Source organism: Argiope bruennichi, chromosome X2 (assembly GCF_947563725.1).
Source record: "Argiope bruennichi chromosome X2, qqArgBrue1.1, whole genome shotgun sequence".
Taxonomy (NCBI): domain Eukaryota; kingdom Metazoa; phylum Arthropoda; class Arachnida; order Araneae; family Araneidae; genus Argiope; species Argiope bruennichi.
In genome coordinates this window covers 112500366-112527083 of record NC_079163.1, presented here as the reverse complement: position 1 = coordinate 112527083, position 26718 = coordinate 112500366, and the positions used below count along the sequence as shown (strand labels likewise).

The window sequence follows — 26718 nt, the reverse complement described above, 5'->3', positions numbered from 1 at the left end:
TTTAGTTATGTATTTTTTTTAAAAAATGTGATGCAGTAGAAACTGAGGAAATTTACTGTTTTTAGATGTTGCAGTTGTAGATTACGCTATAAAAATGATATGTTCGACAATATCTTAAGTTGTTTAAGCACTATTATTTGCCAGACTTAAGATTTAACTTTCTTTAGTTTTTCATTTATTGCCTATATCTGACACTAAAAATCTCGCGCTGTTATTTCGGAAAAAAGTTAACATTTGAAAAGTGCTTGGGTCATTTAAATGGATTTGTTATATATTGACATAACAGAATTGAGGAATTTCATACCTTTTTTTGGCTGGTTTCGTATTAGAAACTGGTTTATAAACAGTTGACTGTTTGATTTCTACAAACGATTAAATTGCAAATTTAGAACTAAAAATATGTTTGTTAAATTTCTGTAACGAAATTCTTAACTCTGCAAAATTCTGTTATGTTTGTTTTCTACCTTATTATTTGTTTCTTTTCTGTTTACATTGGGTTCATTAATGGGATGACACTGTGAATTTTTCATTAAAAGTTCTATTTTGTAATTATTATTGTTTTAAAACTTCAAAAATAGATGTTTTAAATGAGAAGCTGATTTCTTTTTTAATCCAGAAATCGCTGCTATTTAATGACTCCAGTTCTTTTTAATTCTTTGTTTGTTAGTGGAAATAGCAGTAGCTCAGGAGATGGAAGAAGAAATTTTATTTAGTTGATTAAACTACTGAAATAAAAAATTCTTCAAAAAATTTTCTGTATGAAACAATCATTCATTGTAATCATTTAAGAATCGCAACTTTTAGTGTAATATTCTATTTTAGGATGGGAAATTTTTCGTCAGTAGTGTGAAAATAAAAAAACACCTTTTTAGTAGAATTATTGTGAATTTCAATTTTTAAAAAAATATAGATTTATTCTTCCGTTAGTACTTTTTAAGACCGTAACCGTTGAGAGTTTCATGTTTTTACTGGGCAGACAGATTCATATTATTTAAATTATACAGGAAAAAGCAATTTTGAAGTCTTCCCATGAAAAAGGGAATATCTCGTATGCTATTGTGATTTGTTGTAAATTAAAACATTTAGGAATAGTGATTTCTAAAAATTTTATGTGATCATTTTTAATTTATAGAATGAATTATAATTTATCTATTCATTTATTGAAGAATTCACTGTGTAAATTCAGTGACAATTATCCGAGTATGGATATCACTTTTGAATTCAATTTTATATAAATATTTTGGAAGACTATTAAATCGGTAAATGTAGTTAATGAATTAGTAAAAAAGTAATTTTTAATTTCATTCAGTTGTTGAAAACCGATTTCGCATTATGAAATATTTTAATAAGTTTCTTCTGAAAAGGGAAAATTATTAAAGAAGTTATTTTTTGTATAACAGATCATGTATATCGCCGTATTCTTTCCCCTTTAATTGTAATCGGAAGTAAAGCGACGAGTAATTTTTATTTATTTTACTATCAAAGTACTTCTATATTAAATTTTTGTCTTTTAATCTAATCCTCCTCTCATATGAGCCTGTTTAAAATATCTGGAGATAATTCAATGTTATTTTAATTACCAAGATTTAAAATAACTGAAATGTGTATTTTACTTAGTATCTAATTTAGGATAAAAATAACCTGGAAAATAGAATATCACATAAAGGAAGTAAAATAATAATGAAATTTGTATTTTCCTCGTTTAAAAATGGTTTTGCGGTGAATGAATGAAGCAAATTTCAAATCATCTTTTCAATTCTTGCGGTTTATAAAATAACTTTGTTTCCTTTTGACAATATATTTCCAATATCTTTGAATAGGATACTATAAAAAATACGGAAAAATTTGTATTCAACTCTCTGCAATTTTATGTGTAGTTCTTTGAAAATTATTTTACTTTATAAAAGTAGTGGGGTTTTTAATTTTCTGCTTTTAATGTTTTTTACTAAAAATATTTCGTTTATCTTTTATACAAATAATATATGAGATAAAAATATTGAAAAAACTTATTTGTTTAGATGCCCCGTTTTTTTTTCCCCTTAAAAATAAGTTCTTGTTTATTTCTTAAATTTATTTTTTGTTTTATTTGTTTTTGTTCTTTATTCAGTTATGTTGGGAGTTTTATGTTTGTTTAACCATATAAACATTGAAATTTATGAAAAGTATAAATTCAGTCGAGGAATATGATAAATATCTATGAATAGAGGGAAAAAAAATCTTCTGGCAAAGAATAATAATTTTTTTTTCTTACAATCTCGCTTAACATCAGAAATGTGTAGTTCTAAACTTTTACTGCTAACACTGTACTGTAGATGGCAATTTTGAATGAACTCCATGCAAAAGTATTACTGTTGCTTAAGTTAAATTCGAAGCACATTTTTTAATAATCGTTTTCTCAATTTCTGTATGTGGTGCAGTAATGTATAGAAAGCTGCAAACGATTTTGTATATATGCTGTTTCTGTAGTTATTCTAAACGAATGTACAAAATACAATGTTAGGAATGTTCTAAAATTTTAATAATGGAGAAGTCTATTGCAGAATTCATTTTAAAATTATTCCTATTATTTTGAATGGTGGAATTTCAAATCGCCTTGGAAATAGAATGTTTAGAAAAGCTTTCATTAAGAAAAATATTTTCTGAAGCAAGCTGATCAAATGCAATAAATTCTGCAAACTTGCAGCTTCCATTTTTTTCTCTATTTGCGATATTTGCCGAATCTTAGGTGTTGCTACTCGTGAACAGTTACTGAGCTTTTAAATACTTAAACAGTTTGTTGCTTTTTCAGCTTGCACTTCCAGTTAAGAAAATTAAGTCAAATATCGTGATTCGTGACTTGAAACTTTAAAAATGTTACAATATTTCTTATAAATTTTAACTTAAAGAGCTATTGTACAGTATCATCGTTACTTCCTGTAATTTTATTAGCATATTTATTGGTTTTCTATTGTTAATTTTTTTTTCGTTACTCTACAAATCAATTTTCAATCAGTAGACCGTTTTCCTTCATGTTATTAGTTTAAAATACAATTTTTGAATAGAATCTACTGAATTTATAACATCAATTTTATTAAATACCATCTTATTTGACCACTTAGAAGGTTTTGCATTTGTAAATTAAAATTCAAAGAATTTTCGAAGCAGCCCGAATCAGTTCAAAATTGCCTTATGAAAGTTCTCGTAAAAGTTTATTTTTTGACATTGGTGAAATCGGAGTAACATACAGTCTGTCAAAAAAGTATTGGGACACACTACAGGTTTACAGATTTTATCATAATATTTTACTTAAATATACAAATGAAACCAAAACAAAGAAGTAAATATTATTTTGATATATACAAATCATAATAATTCAAACAAAACTCTTATAGCAATGCAATTATTGCATTAATTAAATAAATCGCGTGCTCAAAAAAGTATTGGAACACTTCCCAATAAATTAAGAAAAAAAAAAATGCAAATTTTAAAAGTTAATATCTTGTTGAGCCGCCCGTGGTTTTTATGACCTCTCGTAGTCTTTTTTACATGGATGGGTCTAATTTTTTGCAAAATGATCCGTCGACTTTGGCCCACTCTTCGACCAAATGTTTTCTTAAATCCTGCTTGTTAGAAATTTGATGTTCGTGCAGTTTTTGCTGCAAATAATCCCACGAATGCTCACTGGGATTAAGGTTTGGACTTTGGGCAGGATTCTTAATAACACTTGGACAGTGGTAAAGGGCCCATAACTAACGCATAATATCAGCATAACTGATAAATATGTTTCGGGTCATTATCTTGGTCTTTTTTTAAATTGTCTTGAGATTCCCAGCTTGCTTACACTCAACTTTAAATTTCGCTTGAGAATGTCAAGATATACATATTTATTCGTTGTTCTATCAATAAAATGCAAGTATCCGGCAACAGTGCTTGACATACAACCCCAGATTATTTGGTTGCCACTTCCATATTTGACAGTAGGCAGTAAATTTTTCACGTGCATCGATATATTTGGTTTTCCGCCAAGCTTTTTGCATGCCGTTCGATCCGAAAGTGTTTTATTTGCTTTCATGAACAAAAATTACATTTTCCCAAAATTCTTTAGGCTGCTTTACACACTTTTAGCAAATGCTAGCTTAGCTTGTCGATTAGCTTTGCTGATGTAGGGTTTTCTTTTGGGGTACTCTGCCGTGATATTTATGCTTTCTTAAAACATTTCTGATAGTTTCAAGATTTACAGATTTTCCAAACTTACTTTTACATTGCAGAGCCAATTTTACTGCACTAGTTTTTAAATTAAAGTGAATTTGTTTCACAATCCACCTCTCTTCACGTTCATTAAATGCCCTCGGACGCCCTGATCTTTGCTTGCTTTCAACACTATTTGTTTCCTTGAACTTTGAACAATGTTAAAAACAGTAGACTTACTCAATTTCAAGATATGCACTATACAACGAACTGATTTTCCATTTTTCTAATGACTTATTTCAAGATTTCGCACATCAACCGATATATCTTTGTTTCTCCATTTTTTTTTTCTATAAGTAATCTGATTTGTTGGAACATTTAAGTTTAAAATTATAATCTAAAAAAGTAGTAATAAATTCAGTTTTATTGATGTGCTATATGGGCTCATTTCAAAGTTTCCCAATATTTTTTTTCACTCCTATATGCTTTTAAATTATATTTCAAAAGATATATCAAATTATAATTCTAAAATACCAATTAAATTTTCCATACAAACTGTACACCAAATGTTAAAATGTTTTTGATTCATGTTGTTTTTATTGTAATGTGATAAATAGTTTTATAAATAGCTTTACAGTTATTCACGCCAAGTGTCCCAATACTTTTTTGAGTGACTGTATACAACCGAAAACTAAAGAACTCATTTTAATTCCCTGCAAATATCAAGTACTGAGTTAGGATTTACTTACATTTATATGAAGCAACATGTATGGTGATGAGCAGTTATTTTTTCTGATCCATCAAAAAGTGTTTATAGTAGGATAAATTTTTAAAATATATGAAATAATTTTACGGATCTGAGGTCTTAAATGTTTTCCCAATCATGATATCTTATTTGAAAGTAGAAGTTGCCTGACTGTATATTCATACGAAACACTTTTTCATGGCTTTAGATGCTTATACAATACTAGGGAAGAATGGGAAGCAACTTGATTTTAGTAATTATGTGCGTAAAATTTTAATAAAGTATTCTGAAAAATTACCGTATTTTTTTGGGGGGGGGAGTTTGATTTTTATTTAATTAGTCTTATACAGCACCGCATTTATTATATGATACAAGCATGCCAGTTTTCGAAATTTTTTGCTTTTGCTAAATTTTTCAAAAAAAAAAAAAATAATAAATAAATAAACTTCTAATGTACAATTAAACATTCATCAATCAAATAGAAAAATATTTTGTTTTGGTAAACATTTACGGCGGGAGTAAAGAAAGAAGAGAAGGATTAAAAAGTAAGAAAGGATTCTTAAGATTTTACAAAATCTTAAGAATTCTTTCTTAATGTTTATTTCATCGCAATTGCAAATCTTTTTCATATTTCACTCTCTTTTAATTTTTATCTACTAGAGATGATTACGCATCTTTTATCGCTGTTCTTTACTTAACCTTTGACAATCCAATGGCACAGCTACAGGGACGTTGAGATGCATGCATACTTTAAAGCACATATAATACAAACAGTATGAACAGACTTTTACTGATATAGCAACTTCTAATTTTGGTTGCTAATCAAAATAATTACGTTGTTGTCTTTTAAGGAATTTTACCGGCGAATGCGACCAGCAAAGCATTGTAAACATCTAATTATTTTTAGATGGGAAAGGAGCATTAAAGATTACCTTGCATGACATTCTCAAGCATTTTAAGCTCTAAGGTGAAGTGACCGAAATCCCTTGTTATTTGTGTACCTGGAATTAATGCAGCTACCGTAAGAGTATTTACTCTCGTGAATAAATATTCTTTCGGGAGCAATGAAACGACTCAGATAGAGGTAGAAGTATTGAAGGAATTGTTGATTTCTAAGATAAAATTCTGTTGAAAGTTGTGTTGATTTGTACAAATAATTTTGAATAGAAAAGGACACCTCGGAGGTGGGCGGGGGACATTGTTCAGAAATGTACAAAAAAAAAAAAAAAGTAACTAGTCTGAAGTAAACGAAATTGTAAAATGTTATCTTTCTTCATCTCTTTCTATTTTAAATTTGCACATAATTGATTTTATATCTAGAATACATTTCAAAAAGATTTGCTTATTTAACTTTTTATTTTCTTATTATATAATTAGATGGCTGCTTACGTTTGGGGGAATGTGCTGTGTTATTGATTCAATTTAGAATGCATAGAATTTTTTAGGCATCTGTTGTTTTTGTGTATTTTTTTATCGAATTATAACATCTTTGAATTATTTAATATTAGCTAAAATGTTTGATAACGATAATTCAACGTCCGTATGATCCACGGACACGACAATTAAAGGGCTAAAGACTAATGCTTTAAAATACTAAAAAGCTCTAATGTGTAACCAATAATGCGTGGAGCTTAATGGAATGTGTCAGTCTTTGAAAAAACAGTAATGAAATACAGTGACTGTATTTCTTCGTCTGTTCTGCTTCATTTTAAAAAAAAATTGAATTTTATCTTGCCTTATCCTCTATATTTTTTCCATTGTGTATTTTTTACTTGTTTAAAACTGAAGAAACTCTAGTTATTTTAATTAGTGACTGTTATTATAAAACACTGAAAGGCATCGTTGCGTATGGAAATTCTTATTCATCATAAACAAGAAGGCGCCAGCGCGCATTTTCTCCTAATATTATTTATTGGTGTACGAGGTTCTATATTAGTTGCACCGAGAAAGCATCGTTTTTTTTTAACTTTCTTCTATGCTTTTTTCTTAGACTTCAGCCGTCTGCTGCATCGACACGCCCCTTTCTCCGCCTCTCTCAAACTTTCTGTGCTTGAAAGTTGCCGACCGAAGCGCGAGTTTTCGGAAAATGTCTTTTATGTTCCCAGTAGCGCTTGATCTGTCGGTATTTCTTCCCCTGAACCAAAACGTTCTGTTTTTTTATCTTTAAAAGCAAACATATGAAATTAATAAATTTCAAATGAAAATGAATGTTTTCAAAGTCTATGCAAGGGAATGTTTGCAATATTTTTTTTTTAAAAGAATAATAATAAAATTCGCCTGAAACGTTTTACTGAAAGTCTATTTTTATTGTATCCTAATACTCCAATCTGAATTATAACAGTATGTTTATTTGTTTACATAAATGTTCAGGAATAGTTTACCATTAGAAAACTGTATGAAGGAGAGGGGGGGGGGGAGAAAAAAAATCGAATTACTATTAAAAACAAAATGAAATTCAATTAGGCTATATCGAATATTTATGCATTAAGATTTTCAAATTTCTAAAGTATTTTCTTTCAAAACGAACCCTTTATCTATGCATGTACCATTAACCCGATAAATGTATGTACCATTTTAAAAATATGCAATATTAGTATTAACAAAATGGAAATATTGATTTTAAAAATTAACATGGTATGCTGAAAATATTATAATCCTTTTGTATTTAACAACGTATCGAATATGGAATAATAGAGAGAGTCTTATGTATTTCATTCTATTATCAAAAATCATTTGGACACCTTTAAGGTATTTCAGGTCTTAACGTTCTGATTGAGATAACAATAAATGACCCAAACAGGATGTCCTTGATGCTCTTTTTAATTAGAAAATTAAATAAACTCACATTAAGTTAGTAAACATGTGTAATAAATTCATAGGTTAAATTTCAAGTACTAAGACATAAATTCGGTATCTTTAACATGCTTCGGAAAAATCGATTGATTTATAGTTATTATATTCGGTATAAACTTTTGCAGAACCTTGATCTTTTTTTACCTTGCCCGAACTTTTTCTTATAAAAGGAGGATGGGGACTGTATGGAAATAAAATGGGGGGGGGATTTAAAAATTGAAATAATTATAGAGCTGAGCGATAATATCTGAGAAATACTGTTTTGGGAAATTCTTTGTCATATAAAATGATTTTCTGTAATGTTGTTTAAAAAATATGTTGAAAATGTATCCGAGTTTTTGGCATGAAATTTTCTAGTAGTACGTGCATATACATGTTTCTAATTATTCCAAATATAAATATTAATTTAATATTAATACCGCTAATAACAATCTTTAAATCCGTAACAAATTAAATTCATATGTAACAGTATTAATTCATATTCCTATTGTAATATATTTTATTTCTTATGAAATCATTACGCTTACGAGTTCACATTTTCTCTATTTCCTTGACATTATTTTGCAATTCTTCATCAGCATTATCTGAGGTTAGGAGTATTTATATTTTTCATCCGAAAGAGTTTTATTGAAACAATAAATATCCATAAAGTCGACTTTAAAAAAAAAAAGTCTCCAAGTAGTAGGACTATTCTAAAATTAGGCCTGCATAAGAATTTAAAATTTACCGATAGTACAAAATTTTTAATTAACAGACTAACGAATTTGGTCAAGACGAACTAATATTTACTAAACTATTCTTCAAACTTTTTTTTTTTTCACTCTCGACTCTATATTTTCAAAAAGAGAAAGGTAATATGAATTTAAAGCAGATGTAAAACAAATTAAAATTCTTAGTTTGATCATTTTTATAATGTCTTTGTTGTCATTTCCTTAATACTTAGTCTGTAGATATCGGAAAATCTGACTGAAGGCGATGTGATGTTTTCGCAACCTGATTTCGAGTCTGGACACACAATTTAACAAATCTTGTACTTGTTAAGAAATGGATATTCCATTTATTTAAAGTCAGCATAAAACTAATATGCAATTTTTTAAAATTTTATTATTATTATTAAACGAGCAAATACTAATTTGCCAGTACGTAGAATTGTCATTATTTTTGAACTCACTAATTAAGTCACTAATTACTTGGCATTCTTAAATATTTCAAATATTGTTTTAATTCTTGATTGAATCAATTCGAATGCGCTTTCTCAAAATAGAAGGATTGATTTAATTAGACATTAACTCCTTAACAATTTCACTCTCTCTAAAGGTTACCGGCCTATGTTGACTTGAATCTTTGAGATTGAGACCAATTAATTTATAATACAAATGAAGCTAAAATATTCAAATAGAATTTAAAGGTGCACTATTATGATTTATTAATATTATGATTAAATTCTTAACAGAAATTAACACATTACCTCACATTTTGAAATCCCCCTGAAACTTTTCTCTGGAAAGTTTAACAGCTAACACCATGCTAAACATTTTCTTGTGTCGCACCATGTTAAAAACTTTTTTCTCCGCCTTAGTCTTAGTGATATATTTACACAAATACAAAAACGATTCCAGATTGAAGTACAGAAATATTTGAAAGAGGGGGGGGGGCATATATCTTCTCTGTTTATGCATAAATGCAACACTTTTTGTAATTTACCCGAAATTTTAAAAATATTTGCTTTTAAATCGCATCCGTACTTAACTTCTTTTCAAAACAAAACTATGAAAAAATCCGATTCTACACTTTTCTCTATATACTTAAAAGCTTTTGTCTTACTCAATGAAGCAGATAAGACAACCTAAATTCGAGCTCCAAAGAAAAATGAAAGAAAATCCCGCCTAAGTTCTTCCGTAAACTCTGAATCTTTTAAGTCACCTTTAGCTGAGAAGTAAGAACTATTTTTAACCAGGATTGCAATCCGAAATTAATCACTTTTTAAAGCTATCGGCGTCTTCTGACTTAGGCTAATTCCTGTTCTCAAATGAAGTTCGGTGTCGGAAATGTTTTGGAGCATGAGTTAATTCCTCTCACCTTATTAAAAGAAGACATTGTTTGAAGAAAGTTTTTATACTTTTGCTTCTAAATCTTTTGTTGACAGATATAACTGAAGTTACCTTGAATGAAGCTTATCTACTATTTTCAAAGATTTCAAACTGCGTTATGCCCATCTTTTTGTGAGCGCCTTGTTTTTAAAATAAATCCTGTATAGATCTGCTTTCTTTCCTCTTTGATGGAACTCCTAAGGAGATAGAAAAAATATAGATTGCGTAATAGACTGCATCTAGAAGAAACAGTTGTCTTTATTTTAGATATAGTAGATTCCGTACTTCTAAGGACTTAAGTCTGTGGAAATGTTCCTACTCATTATTCGTTTTTGATTGCAAAATATAAATAAATAAATCCGCAATCTTTTTAATGCTTGATAACTTGTGTTATCATACACAGAATGAAAAATAAAAGAAATTGGTGAAAATTTTGCTATTGACAAAAAATTAATAAAAAAAGGGGAAAGTTTAGTTAAATATATGGGAGTATATTCGGAAAAATAGTAGCATAGTCGCTGCCACCACTCTCAACTGTGATTCAGGCTTTCTTTTTAGGTTATTCCTTTCTTTGCCATCTCTTATCTGTAGTAGAGAGTTTGTCGTCTAAGCAAACGGCAGGTGTATTTTTTATGTATATCAGAAACTAGTTTCTGCTTTTGCGTCTCCACTAGAGGATCTGGATCCAAAGTATTTAGGAGCTTTAAGTAAAATTATTGGCATTGCTTAACACGTTGGCTGCCGCTTGAATCGCCTGTGATTCATACTTAATTTCTAATTAAATGGCACCTTCTGTACTACCGTTAAGAGAAGGCTGAGAAGGATTTATTTAATTTGATAAATAGTCCGAATTTCAGGCGTGAGTCCTAACAGCGAATATACCAAGTTTCCGAATCTAATGAGATGTACCGCATAAGTTTTGATATCAACGATATACTTCGTTTCATATATTTACGCTGGTTTTCAAATTTGTTAATGAGTTACTCAATCAGCAGTGTTAATAGTCACTTTCTAATGTGATCATCATTAAATTATATTGAGAAACTGATTAATTTTTAAGTTAATAATGTAAATTTTTTGTTTTTATTTTCTTGCAATTGATTTGTAATTATTTTACATTTTAGAAAAAAGCAGATGGCTTTTCTTTGTTTATATTTGAAGTCGATTGAATAGCCTATAGGGGAAGAACGAACATAAAGAAATAATAAAAAATTAAACTATCAGCAGGAGTGTTAGTTTAGAAGTTCATTCACAGCATTGTACTTACAAAAAAAAAAAAAAAAGAACGCATCCAGTGATTTTTATTTTTTTTCTTGGACAAAGCTCTTTACAACGGCTGGAATCCGGATCATGCATTTTAATATTAGTTAAAAATATAATTTTTGGAATATTGGACAAATTTAACTAAGAGGGTTTATTAGATATTTCAATTTCAACAATCAAAAATCTTTCGGAAATCTCCGGCAGTTGATAGCAAAACACATTAATTTGCCGTTTTAACTTTCAAACAATTGTTCTATCTTCGAATTTTTCCATACTTTTGATATTGCAACTGATTTGTGGCGAGCTATTTCGTAAGCTGTTGTTTTGCAACGTTGCTTTTTCAAGTATTACAGATGTCTATTTTTAATGAAGAACTTACTTTTAAATTGTTTGGTAAAGCAACGCATTCTGTTTAAATCTATAAGCAATTTTTTTTCATGTTTCAATCGACTTAATAGAACAGTTTATTCATATCTGTGCAGTTTAGCAATTATGAAGTATTATTTTTAAAACAAATATCAAAGCCATTGCAAATCATATAAATCAATGTATACATGAAAATTTTCCAAAGAATCGGATAAGATATTCAGATCATATGGCATTTTTAAATTTTTTTAGGGAATTAATTTTTATCATTTCTGTAGATGAAAGTTTGAGTTATATCCTCTTTATGAGATGGGGAAACTTGCAAAAACTATTGCCGTTTTCACTTTCATACATTTAGTGATAAGCAACAAGTGGTGATAAGCAGTGTGGCTTTTTTTTTTCTTTCTTTTTTAAAATTTTCTATTATAACTAAAAGAGTTCAGCTTCCATCTGAACGTCACTCTTCTGGAACAGCAGTGGACGCTGTGTCCAATTCACACTGTGTGAGGGATATATATAAACCAGGGGGATTGGTCTTCCCGAAACTTTCTCGCATACTCTGTAATAAAAGTTCCCTCTTAAAGTTGTATACCTTAGGTGAGGTTAAATCTTTGACTTCAATCTAGCATTTGTATTGTAAGCAATATTGTATATTGTAAGCAATTTGTTGCATTGTAATCTATAGTGCGAATATTTATTTTGAAAGCCCTTTTTCCGATCGATTGAAACTTAAAATCTGATAGGGAACTGCAGCTGTAGTCATAAAATCTTCATATACCTAATTTAATTGATTTAAGTCATTTCATTTATAAGTTATCGTGTTTACATACTTGCGAATGTACAGACTGACAGGCGGTCAACCCTTTAATAGATTTGCTTCAAAATTTGATAAGAATTTACATTTTAGATGCTTAATATATGTACCAAATTTCATCTATATCGTTTTTTACTTTTTGTAGTTATTGAGTTCACTTGTACTCGAACAAACAGACTTCCTTGGAATGGATTTTATTCAAAATTTGATTGAAATAAAAAAAAAAAATATTTCGCCTTAAGTTCATATACTAAATTTAAACGTCTAGCTCAAATTGATCTTGTGTTCACAGATAGACGTTATGTCAAAAATGTGGTTTTTGAAATCACAGAAACATGGAAATTCGACCAATTCTCGACTTCGAATTTAATGATTTTTAGTGATTAACGTGAACTATTTCATGATTTAGTAGAAGCGTTATTCTCCATGATTTTTCCTTTGCCAGATTTCCAAATAAACTGGATTGAACTAAATCGGATTAATATTGGTTAAGTCTTACTTTTAGGATAAAGATTTGATGATGTTTAGGCATTTTCTCCAGAAGGAAAGAAAAGCGGGAGAACAAGAGCATAATAAAAGATTTATGAGGTATATTTTCAATACAGGTTGAATTTTCGCCATTAAAAGGGAGAGGGGGATCCTAAAATTCTTAATTCGAACTTTGTTTTTCATACCGTAAGGAAGGCAACTAATATTTTAAATAGTTTTTTTTTTCTTCTTTTCATAAAACTAAAGGTATTCATTATTTAAAGTACTATGTAACTTATTATTCTTAGTTAAATTCCCCCGAAAATGCTATTTTTAATTGCCAACTTTGAACCTTTTGTGCTTTATATTTAGAGGCTTTGCACTTAGAAACTTTTCAAAATTGTTATTCTGTCGTTAAACGTTTTCTGTTGAAAAATTTCGAAAACCTAATATAAAAATTCTTTGTCAAAGTCAAACAGCACATTTTACTAGCAGTTTAAAAGCGAATAATATTTTTTTATAAAAATCTTGAATGCTTTTATAAAAACCTTGAATCCAAATAAATTTAGAACCGTCGTAAAAATAGTATCATTAATTATGAGCGCTTGATTAAAATTGCCAGATTATAAGACGACTTGAAGACCAGATTTGAAGATGCGAGACATATTTTAATCCTAAGTGTATTTTGTATTTTATGCGTCTTAATTTGAACAACCTTTATAACTTAGGTTGCATCCATTTCCTCTTGGAGATTTTCGCGTATTTTAATTGAAGATTATCTTTCCCACATAAGAAAACTGCAACGGAAGAAACAGAGCATTGATATTTGAAGAAAACCCGTTTCTTTTCTTTTTCAATTGAAAATAAACTTATTTTAGAGAGCCTTTGTTTTCCTCCGCCCTTCTCACCCCTTGTTAGTATATTTGTATGATTCGAAAAGGCTGGGCTGCCCGAGAAAAGCAGGCGCTAGTGTAAAAAGGGGATTAGCTATCGTCTGTCTCATTTAGTCCCAACAAGAATCTCCCGTGCTGGGATTGAAGCTGGGATTAGGGCGGGTGGGCCGGATATTGGCTGTGATAGGCAGCCGGATTTTTTAGCAGTGGGAAAAGGAATTAGCCGAGCGGTGGCCGATGACTTTCTCTTCGGATCATTATGAGGTCAGGAATTGGACCAGCGTTTCATCAAAACTCTCTTTAGGTTTTTCCTTTCCTTCTTCTCAGAGGTAGAATGGTAGCGGGGGGCGGGGGGCAGTTGCTGGATATTCTAGGGCAAGGATTGGTAAACTTTTGAGATGGAAGAGTCAAACTTGACTCGTGTAACACTTTTTAAAGTCTTCCGAGACCATAAATATATTTTAATAAATATGTAAGCAAAAATTTTTATTTAAAGAATTTCATTAAAATCTGTCGAATAGCTATCTAAAGTTGTATTTTTTCAATCTATTAATGCTTATTTATTTTACGAGGTCACTATGAATTTTTTAAATTATTATTATACTTTTTCCTTCGTCTTTAATTAAGAAGAATAATAATTAAGAAGTGTAAATAGTGTGAAGTTAAACAGACGTAAGATGCGTAATATGTCTCAATTGAGAAATAGTCGTTTCAATAACACCGTTAGAATACTGTGTGTCAAAATGACTTCAGTTTACTAGTGTTTTTGCAATCTGTAAAATAAATGAAATCAGTTGTATTAATAATATATTTTACAATTGATATTATGATAATTTCAATCTTGCTTCGTAGCCACTTATACATATCCGAAGATTCGCATATGGTTTGCGAGCAGCAATTTACCTATCATGGTTAATTAGAATTGTGTTTTATGAATGTCAAGATAGGGCCTTGTATGAAATTTTGCCTAAATAGGTATGGAGCACTTTAACCGGATATTGCATCATAAAGTCCGCAATAAACAATCAGTTTGTGTAAATTTCAGATTTTTTCATGCTTTTCTGGGCATTTTAATTTTTACTGTTGATTTTCCGTAAACTTCCCATTGCATAGACCCGAAAATAGTAACTATAGGTCTTTCTTTGTCCATCAAAACAGATGGTGCTAGGTAGATTAAGAAAACGGTAAAGTGTAGGGCGAGTTTAGATTTTCACACTGCATATCAGTTCATGTCTTTAGAACATGGTCTAAATTTAAGATTTTTCTTAAAATATTGTTTATATATTGTCAACTGCTATTCTTCTTTGTGTCATCTTATTTAAAATCTGTAACTCTGTAGAGATAATCGGTGACACAGTAATTTGTTAGTGCCATTCATCTCAAAAAATTACTATAAAGCCATTGCTGGGAAGCTAAAAACATTTTCGTAACTGAGAATTCATTATGGTGATTAATGTTAATAGGTATTGTAAACATAAAGCATTAAATGTTTTCCAGAAAATTGATACTCCTTCTATTCATATGTTTCGTGTCAGTTAAGACAAGATGTTGAGGTTCGTTTAAAAGCCACCCGTTTTAGACTTAATCGGTTTGGGTTGATGGTAAACAAGCAGTTAATCGTTAGTCGGAGATTTTGGTTGGGAAGATATCCGAGCTGTCAAAATGTCAAAACAGATAGCGAGATTAAGTCTTCAGAGGAAACTGTGTGGGAAGCAGCATATCCAATGTTTCAAAATATTCAGACTAGGTCAGTCGTTTCGGTTTATAATATATTGTGGCGTATCGAAGTTTTCTGACATTTCTCAAAAAACTAGAAACCTCCCCTCCTCAACAGTGTTATCAAACCGTGAACAGAATCTCATAATATTGAATTAACTCCAGTATCGCTCTGCAATTTCTTTTACAGTATTTAGTGTTAGGCTAGTAACATTTTTCTGTTAAGTTTTCTGTTTTTACACTTTACTATTTGGTATCATAAAACAATAATTTTCATTATCTGCATTGTATTTTTTATTCTATTGAACAGTTTTGTATAATTCTGCAAATGTTTGCCTCAAAAATATGACACTTATCTTTTTTGTAATACGATTAAACTAACAAATAGGGTTGGAAGGAAAAATTTTTAAATAAGTTAGATAAAATTGAAAGGAATTTTAATTTTTACACATTCTGTATATTTTCTTCGCATCATACTTGATTTGGATATCAAAATTGTATTTAAGAATTTTTTTAATTGTCATATTTATGCAATCTCGTAATGATCTGTTTTTGTATCTAACTTCTTTTTATTTACACATTTATTTATTTATTTTAATTTTCGCAACTCATGAATATTTTTTTCACTTCAAAAGATTTTTACTTTCCAGTGGTAATTCTGATTTTGGTAAAAGTACTAAAAGTGAAATGATGGGTATTCTCGATTTAATGATAGAATGAAAAAATAAATTCTACTTATTTTGTAGGCATAACTTTCTTTAAAGAATCTAATTTATCAAAATATGTGAATGATTAAATCATTAATGTAGGTAAAAATTTGGTTCATTCGAGAAAAATAATTTGTTTTAAAATGATTAATGCTGTTTAAAATTAATCTCGGTTGTTTTCATGAAAATACAGGGATCAAGTTAGTCGAAAAGCGTGTGAGTTTTGAGGTTACAAAATGTTTTCTTTCCTCTATTGCAACGCCATCTATTGCGGATATCTTGAACTAAAAAGGGAACAAAGTGGAACTCTCGTCACGTGTTAAAATTGAATGAGGCGAAAAGAAAAACTCCATCTTTTCTTTTTGTGCATTTTGACTTTGAATTTCAGAGATTTTTGAATCTATCAGCGTTCATTTATGACTTGAAAATTCTGAACTCTGTTATAAACGAATTTGTGAAAAAAAATGAATTTTGAAGAATTTTAAAGCTTTTAGAATTTTAAATACAAATTATATGCGTAATTGTGAATGTGTTAAAGCAAAAGTTGATTAAAATATTGTCAAATAGAAATCATGGACCCTTGATCATGGGCCTTAAAAAATATTTTGTTGATTGTCATTGATGTGTCTAATCTTCTTTTTAAATTCCTTTGTCGAAACTTTTTGGTTTTTAATTTATTAAGAATTTTAAAGTTTTGTGTGCGGTTTGAAGGAGTGCTTGGAAATTCATATGATTAAGTCTTTATTTTTAAAATAGAAAGGTTCTACTGTTCTAAATTTTATACATTTTTCTCTTTGCGTCGCACAAATATATTCATGCCTAGAAACGAGAATGGGCTAATGTCTGTTTCCATATTCTTAAAAAAGAAAAGCTCAAAAATACCAGGGATAGAGAATATTCCTTCACAATAAGTTTGAAAATGACTTGGATGTGAAGATATTTAAAGTTATTGTATTTGTTAGGAAACATTTGTATTGTTTCCTCAATATTTGGTACTAATTTTATTTTTGATCTTGTCCATTCAGGTCGGTCGATTCCTGTCCACTGCATAGTGGAGCAAGTGACACCTCAAGGACAATCCGTAAACCTCTCTCAAGCGGCTGTGGACCAAGACAGCTTTGCCATCATCCCCAGTAATGCTCTTTTCTCAGAAATTGTCCACACGGCCCTCAGTAAGCTCGGTTATTCCTCATCTGCAGCCCTTACAGCCAAAGGTGAGTTATCTTCTGTCCTATTTGTTCTTTTCTGTTTTGCAGTTTGGTGTTTACTTCAGGAATCTTAATCCACCAACAAACTAGCAGTTCGTGGAATCGCGTTACTTTAAAAATAAAGATTTCTTAGGAAGAACGAACAAACAAGCGGTTTTATGTTCAAGAAAAGAAAGAAGAAAAAATTTTGCTTGCAGTTTTCCGTTTTGAAAAGGAAACGTGGTTTCTTTTATGCTGGCCATTTAATAAAAAATAGCTACTATAGCTAAGGACAGATTAAATTGACAAAATATAGAAGTCCGGAAACAATCGTATTTCTGATTAACGAAATAATAGTTGGTCATACGAGCAGTAGAACGAGTTCAGTGAAATATAACAAGTTTTTCCTTTTGTATATGTTATTTATGTAGTTCTAAATACCCCCAATCAAGTGTCTACTATTGGAGCTTTCTAGTGATTTTAAATATATAGAATTATTTAATTCATCATTTCTTGTTCTGTAAGATTGAATTTTCATAGTGAACATAGAAACCGAGAAAGAAAGAAGATATCGTTTCATAATTCGATGCGTTGACCTCATCTATAACAGCTATTTTTGTTAACTGGACCTTTTTCCCGGAAGTTTTTATGAAATGTCATTTTGCGTAGAATCCTTACTGAACGACTATCTATTTTAATGGTTCACATGACTCGACTTCGGAAAATTTTCTGCGAATTATCATGGACTCTAAAATGAAACCATCTTTGTTTAAAAGTTACATATGTATATAAAGTTTTGGCCATGTTCCTTGTGAATACAATAACTAAAGTAATTTTAATTGGATTTACATCTGTGAGGTATATGTTAAGGGGAGGTTGAAATTATCGGCTGATTTCTTAAATGTGCTCAACGGCATCGGGAATAAGTTGAAGGGAGAAAACTGAAAATTTCCCATAATTTCCTAACCACAACAAAAAGTTAATTCAAAGTTGATGAATTACCGGCTCATCACAACGAACAATTTTTGCATTAAAAGATTTTCGATAGCTCCAATTTCTTAAAATATATGGCTACATTGAGGATAATTTTTTGGAAAAAACGCTGTAAAATTTAATATTTTTAATTTTTGCATAAAATAGATTGAAAAAACACCAATAAAATCAAAATATACCGGTTAAATGTCAAAAGTTTAAAATTGGAAAATTTTTTGATTTTTGATTAAAAAGAGGTATAAAGCAAAAACCATCCAATTTAAAGGTGAATCAATTGATTTTCTCAAAATCTTGCTGTTAAGTTAATAAATAATTTGCTAGTTTCTGAACTGAAAAAGAAACGCTCCTTTTATCCAGTCTTTAAATGTTGGTATTCGTCTGATAAATATCAAAATTCAAAGAAAACAATTTTAATTTTTTTTCACATTTTAAAGCTTTAAAATAACTATAGACTATTTTTAAATGACCAGATTGCGTATTCTCATGTTCAGGAACTGAAGAACGTATTGAGAAATTATTATACCGTATTTGAACAAAAAATATTAGATTTTAATTTGCGATTTTTTAGAATTAGAGAAAATAAAATTTAAAGATTTAAAATGACACTAAAGCGTGCGTTACGCAAATATATAAACCAATTTAACTTCCCAAATAAATAAGTTTAGAAACACAATTTAAACTGTTTTATGAAGAAGACTGTTCAGAAAAAAAGAATAGTAAATAGTAAAATATTTGATATTTTTGCAAAAAAAAAAATCGACTTTTAAACGTAGTCACCTGCCTTAAAATTTAAAGACTATAAGTGATTTTCAGTCGATAAACCAATTTTATTCCACTGCTTTTTAACCTAAATCTGTGACACCTCGTTATAAAACTCTCGTTAATTGCATTCTTTTACACCCCCTTTCATCTCATAACTCTAATTCTTATGATATTGAAGGAAGGAATGGCGGTGGAGGAGATGTTTTTCCTCTTATAACCCCTGTCGTCATTTTACAGCCAGCTGATAGGCATTTTTTATTTACTACATATGTAATAAATTAGATGTATTAGAAGATGTTGAAAATATATGCAAAAAAAAAAAAAAATAATAATAATAATAATTATTGCTGTTACGATTTAAGGAAAGAATGGAGATAGTTTTGAGCCCTTTGGTTCAGTCCATTAATCTCATTGACATTTTCTGGCTGCCGTTTTACTACAATATACTCAGGTAACATTATATACAGATAGTTCATTAGTAATTTTTATTTTTTCATCGTTATAAGAATATAATAGAATTTTCTGTTGAAGTTTTTTGCAGTGAGTTTCGTAACACTGTATCATTAACTGTGAAATTTGGTTTATTGATATTAGGTGTATTATGTTTTGCTGTGGGCATTTCATTAATCCTCCATAATTTTACAAATATTAAAATTTTCATCTATTTTTTATAACTCTTTCTTTCTAAGATATACTATTCTCATTTTCTCTCTTCCCCCCCCCTTTCCCTGTTGAATTTTATGATAATAAGACAATTATCTATGAATTCTGAACTTTCAAGCGGTATTTGTGTGATAATGTGAAGACCTTGAATTTAGTTTAAATAATCGGAACAATATCGGTAACGTAAATGGTTTATCAGATTATAACAGGTTTATTTACCTTAATGATTTCGACCTTCATATTTTGTTTTGAATTACTTTAACTGTCTAAGGATTTCTTTCCGAGACTACATTTGCATCTAGCACATTTGATTATTCATTTCTTTAAAATTGCAAGTTTATAATCATAAAATTCCCGAATTTTGCTGGCGTTCTTTTCATATTCTGAGTTTGATAAAAGTTCAGCACTGTGGTTATGATCATTATGCTGTTTCCATCATATATTTAAAATAATTTGTAAAATGTCAGACAGTTGATACGTTTTTGTCAGTTTCTGCAACTTTTTGCATGGGAAAATTCATCAATACTGCATTGGATTGTTCCTATCAATTTATTGTTAGTGAAAAATTCAGTAATTGCTCAAATTTTGGCTTAATTTTGAGTTTATAAAGCATTTATTTTTTTCGTAAATTTGAATTTGACATAACTTTTGTTATCCTTGATAAAAATGTATCCTTTATTTTTAGTCTCTTTCCTTTTTTGACATACCAACCCGTATTTGCGTCTTAGTTCCTTAATTTGCAACTACTGAATTTAAAAATTTGACCAGTCTGAGCAAAATACACTTTTTTATATTTCATTATACAACTAAATATTGTTTTGCAATACATGTTATTTTCGAAATTATTCAAAATTTTTACTGCCCCATGAAGTTTTTTTTTACTCTTTGAATGTATTTTTCCATGCCAGATAATTTAAAACTAACATTTTTGTGTTCAATAGCGTTCGGAAGAGTAGTATTACTCGGCTATTTCCTTGAAATGAATCATCTGAAATTACTTTTTTGAACATTTCAAAAGATTCGTCTTCAATCGAATCATCAAGAGGAAAGAAAATTAGAGATTCAGAGAAACAAAATTATTATATGGAAAAAATTTCAGTGCGCTTTTCATTAGTTCATAATAAAATCTAAAATAATAAATTTTCGAATGCGAAGAATTAGGTGGTAAAAAAAAAAATCTGCTTTTCGTGACTTTTTTTAAAACTTATTTTAAACTATCTTCTTTAAAATCTTTAATAATATTTTTTTGCAATGTGTGTCAAATGAGTTTATTTCGTACCACTAGATGGTGCTACGTTCGTTATAATCTTCCTAGCTTTCGAGTGGCTTTCTGTTTTGTTTTCGTTCATGTTCTGTTGTTCTTTTTGTTTTATTACTTTTTTCATAATTATGTTTCCAAAAATTCCATTAAATAATGGAATTCTTCCGCATATTTTTACAAATCATGTAACCTAAGGGTAACTAGCAGGGAAAGGAGAGTGAATCATCTTGTTATATTTAAATATTCTCTTGGGCTGTTGTTTTCCAAATGGAGAAAGTTAATTATAATAGTAACTATTGAAAAATATAATTATGAAAATGCATTATATCAAAAATATGAAACTCTTTAAATCTGCTTGTCAGTATACCTTATTTTGGTCCATTTAGAGTCTTGGCGGAATTGTTTTTCGATTTCTGAGCGGTGTCGAAACTTATTAATTCAAAATTACATAGAAATATAACATTAATCGGAAAATTTAATCAGAAAACTTTAAGTAAAGAAATAACAAATATATAATTATGTAATACATTTAAATAATCCTCAATTTTAAAATTATTTCGTGATCACTTAAAATGCTGTTTAAAGATCAAATTTAACTTCTGAGTTTCAAGGCCATTTGATGTTCCCTTGATTGTCTGAATCGTATTTCTGTAACTTTAACAATTCAACGTTAAGCTGTATTATCATTTGAATATCTTTTGCTTAAAACAAACGCTTATCTCGTTTAAACCCTCTTTACTAAACTATATACACTCTGGAAATTTGCTGAGTCTCTTTTTCTGTCTTTATCATTGGTGCTGACTGGACATTTTTTTGATTCCTTATCATAGTTTGAACAAAGAACTTTTGAAGGTTTCAAAAGATTAATTTTTTTGTACTTAATATTTATCCCATAAAAATCATATTCGGAGTTAATATGCCATCCGATTAACAATTAGTCTGCGATTCATAATTTTATATGTTGCAGTATTATTTTTGCAATTTAATTATTACTAATGGTTAAATCGTGTGCTAATTAAATGTTTGCCGTCGTATATATTTGTACATTTCACCTTTAGTCAACGTATAAACAGATGTTTTGAAAAGGAACTTTTTAAAAAGGCGTAAATAAGTTTTTTTCAGTTTTTGAAGGAAGATATATCACGTGTTTTCTAATCCGAATATAATATTCACTTATACTGTTTTTTAATGATAAAGATTATATATAGCACTTTAAAACTGAAATTCGTAGCATTAATTGTAGGTAGCATTAATAATTGATGAATAAAAACATTTTATTTTGTAAAACTTAGCAACATCGTTTAAACAATGTAGAAAACAAAATAGTTCGGATTGATAAATACTAGTTTCATCTGTATATTTTTTGTTACAAAGAATTAAATTGAACTTCTTGCTCTACGTTTAGAGCCGTAATCGCCTTTCAGCCTGATATCATTCGAAAGATGAAGAAGCTTTTGAGCTTTTCCATTTAAAAAGGATGCCAGTTAATCCGAGGATTAGAGTTTATCTCTTTCTAGATTCGTCTTCAGTTATAATTTCTGCTTAAATGCATTTGTAAAACTAATCTCCGTGAAGCTAAAATATTATAATCCTGATTTATCCGGCTTTTCAATCTAACGTGAAGTATTTGAAGGATTGCAATGCTTTTAACTCGATATCAAAAGTAACTTAATCTGTAGTATTTTTCTATTTTATTTTTTGAATGAATATTGAAACATATGTGCTGAAGTAGGTTCGATTGGATTTTTATTTTATTATATAAAAAAAAATGCGTTAAAGTTGTTTACATCTCGGTAATATTCGGTAAGTTTTCATACGATTAATATATTTTTTCACGAAGATTAATATAAGAACATTTTCGCTATAAATGCATATTTTGAAAGGTAAAAAAAAAAAAAAATCTGGTGTTTCATTGAGATTTAGGCAATAGTATTAAACTATCTCTTTTATTGGAATATTTAAATTCCACCAAGGTTTTTCAAACTGTGAGTCTCAGCCTGAAATGCACCTGCGGAAATGTGGGCGCCATATGCTGCGATTCAATTTTTAAAAATCCCCGGGGGGGGGATTTTCGTCAGTACTTTTGAAATACACGTATTTGTTTTTGAGAAAACGAAAATTTTCAGTGTGATGATAAGTTTGCGAATGCAATAGATTTTTAAAAAAAAAAAAAAGTATTGAAGCTCGTATATCAGATTAAATCCATCCACTTTCCTAATTTAAAATATAAGCAAGTTTTATGCGCCTTTATAATATGAAATATTTTATTAAATTTTAAGGAAAATGAACCATTTATATTCTGTATTTTGAAATAAATCTGATTTACAAGCTTAATTAAATTAAATAAAATCATTATGATGTTTTAATTTTGATAATATTTCTCGTGCAAGATCGTAGTTGCGAACTATTTAAATTAGATCCAATCTTACGTTTGGTTGGCTCCTTTTAGTTCAATTCATATCTTCTTTAATTATTTTCCTCTATTACCCTTTTTTGATGTAAACTATTTTTCCAACCACAACTTTACGTTTTATTTCCAAATCAACTTTCTGGGCGAATAACAAATATTATTTAATATTTTTGTTAATAAGTTTTGTGAATCAATTTTATTTAAATCTTAATCGGTGGTTTTGTGAACTGTTTTTTGAAAACTTGTGTTAGAATTTGCTAGAAATGCCGAAATACCAAGTTTCTTATCCTCAAAGTTTTTCTGCCACACTCGATTTAAATTCTGTATTTTTATTGTTTTAATTGGATTAACATCCTATTTCGAAGTTATGCGAAGGCTGCTTTTAGAACGGACTTCGTAATTTCGGATTGAGGTCATATGGCGAAGATAATACTCATCGACTCTCATCTTTCCAAACTTCTTCACTACACTAAGAAACATTTGACCTTTAAAAATTTTAATGTGTACTTTTAAACCTGTGAAAATCTTCATCTATTTATATTTCTTGGAATTTGGTCTCGAATTTACTTAAAATTGGAGCTCTAAGTTTGAGAAACCTTCATCTAATAGTTTAAACAAACTAACATGTAAACAATAAGTTATATCTTTCGAAATTGCAAATGATAGCAATAGCAATTGCAAATGATAGTTTAGCACAAATTAATTATTGCAGACCAACTAAAACTCTTGCATCGAAATGCATCACTTTCAAGATTATCTTCTATCTTTCAGAAATCTCTTAAGACAATTATGAAGGGGGATATGCCTAATCGGTATAGGCTTAATTATTTTTCTATTAATAAATAAAATTACTTTGCTACTGATGTATTAAGAGGTTTTAGCTAGCTAGTTATTTTTCAGGTTTTTAGATTGTAAAAGAGAACCTCTTTTTATATTGATTAATAATCATCTGTTACTGCGAAGACGTAGTTGCGGTTAGAATTTAGTAAAGAAATGCGATTGTTTTACATTATTCAAGGAATACTAGCCAGCTGGGAATATATTTTAGATTTGCTATATTTTTATCATATTGTTGCAGACATGATAATCTATTATCTTCCTTCTTATTGAAATACGTCAAAAAAGGGAATAATCTTTTGTTGTTCAGCTGCAAGCATAACTTAGGATCCCGAGGACAAGATAATTTGAAATCGTATTGGAGATATTATGTAATAGTAATCGTGCATTCTCTTCACGATCTCTGCAAGGACTAAGGGGTGTGCATTTCTCTAGCTCTAACTATATCTTTGCCTTTTATCATCTAGTTATATCTGTTCAATCGCTAGTTATTATATTTACATCAGATAGAATTGGAGCGGTAAATCACAGTTCTATTATCCAGTGCAGGAATATTTCTTTCTGATAAAATGTGTTGTTTCGTTAAATGAATGAATCTTACAGAAAGTATTTACACATTTTTAAAACGATTTCTAGAAGGAATTTTTTAAAGGCAAATATATTATATTTAAAATTTCTAGCAACAGCTTATTATGGAGAAAAAGAAATCTAGTTTTAAATTTATTCTTCTTTCAAAATACTGCTTGTAAACAAGTTATGAATTGAGTAATATGTTTTTGAGCTTTTTGAGGAGAAACATTCCTAGTCCGTAATTTAGAAACGATGTGAAATACATGGTATTAAAATTTCTAAGTGCATAATAAGCAATATTTTTAATCTGAAAGGGAAAAGTCACCAATCGTATTTTCTACATGGAAAGAAGACTCCCAGTTAATTCCTGAAAAGGGTACGTTCTGTTTCAAATATTTTTAAAATGAGATCACTAGTAATAAGAGAAAATCCTGAGGGGCAGAAATCAATTGCAAAGTCTTTAAATACATTAGTAGCAACAATAAATAAAAAAATGAATCGAGATCTACAGCTTCAAAAAGCTGAAAATCATAATGTTCATCAGCTTTGGCGGGACAGGGACATGTGACTCAACGAAGAACAACTTGTAGAAGTCTGTATGAAAACTATTTGATAGAAGATAAATGGAAATACTTTGTGACTCTTGCTGAAGCATGTGTTTACCTATATGACTGTATTAAAAATAAGTATTTATTGTCGAAAATGAAGAGAAAAAGAAATGTGCAAACTTGGTTCCTTCAATGTAATGAAAGTTTCAGTAAGGGGTTTATGATTGTCGCAGGTTCTCTTCCAGTGAAATTTTAAAAGTAAGAAGAGTGGGAGGACGGAGATGTTTGAATCAACTCAATGTACTATCAACAGAAAGTTTTACTTCCGATATTTACAAAGAAAATTCATTTCTTTTGTACATTTCAACCCTCAATTTCTTAATTTTGAAAGAGTGAAATTTCATCAAGACAAAACTTTGCCTTATTTTGAGAAATACTACTGCATTCCTTAAAAAAAATGAAGACAGGTTGTTGCTTATATACCTTTTCAACATATTCTTGCGAAATCCACTGACATTTCACCTATGAATTAGCTTGCCTTTGACGGCTGAAAAAGGCTTTAAATGCAAACTGACCACGACTATGAATTTTGGAAAGTAGAAGAGAAATGGAAGTCACTATTCCTGAACATTTTACGAAAAGTCCTTCTATTATTGAAATAACAATGCGAACAAATAGTCAAAAAAAAAAAAAAAGTCTTTACATTGGAAAACTTAAAGGGCGTCGAAATCGTTCTAAAAATGTGCAAACATCCTCTGCATTTCTAAAATTACAGTCGCTACGTCGTAATGCTGTTTGATGTTTTTACTTGCATATTTTGAATATTTAAACTTTATATCCCATATAGAATAAATAGAAATAAAACGCAACTGAAAGTAAAAACGTTGAAATCTCGTTGAAAATCCACTCCCAATAAAATAATCTCTGCTTGGGTTCCTCGCTACCCTCTTTTATTCTCTATATCTTAACTCCCTTCCTTTTTGTAGAATTCGATTAGAGATTGTTATATAATCAAGAACAACTATCATTTTGTATGTTTCAGATTCTCTGTTTTTAGCTGCCCTAAAATTGTATAATTTTTTCTGGGAAGCTGAACCTTCAGAAGTTGAACAACAAATTATTTATAGTTTATTAATTAATTTAGCAGCAATGCAGTATTTAATGCTTTTCTGTAATGTCTCGCTAAAATGTTCGCATCTGAGAATGTGCACATTGGAGTTAGTTCCTAACTGTGGCGGATTTCTGACTAAGCAGCTGCCTAGGATAATCACACTGAGAGGGAGTCGTAAGAAGCTCGATTAAGAAACTTTTCCTATTTGCCAAATAAGTAAATTTGTTTAAAAAAAATGCATATTTTTATAAATTATAAAGTATTAGAATAACGTTAACTTTTCGACAAGTGTAA

General features: G+C 29.4%; 1 protein-coding gene across 6 annotated transcripts in view; it reads left to right on the top strand.

Moving 5' to 3' along the window:
- The window catches only part of LOC129960913 (homeobox protein dve-1-like), a 175084-nt gene that overhangs the window by 101201 nt on the left and 47165 nt on the right, over positions 1–26718 (top strand). For all 6 annotated transcript variants that reach the window (XM_056074642.1, XM_056074641.1, XM_056074640.1 and 3 more), the window contains one exon: positions 17108–17296. In XM_056074642.1, the coding sequence (XP_055930617.1) occupies positions 17108–17296 (189 nt within the window). The remainder of the gene's footprint in view (positions 1–17107; positions 17297–26718) is intronic.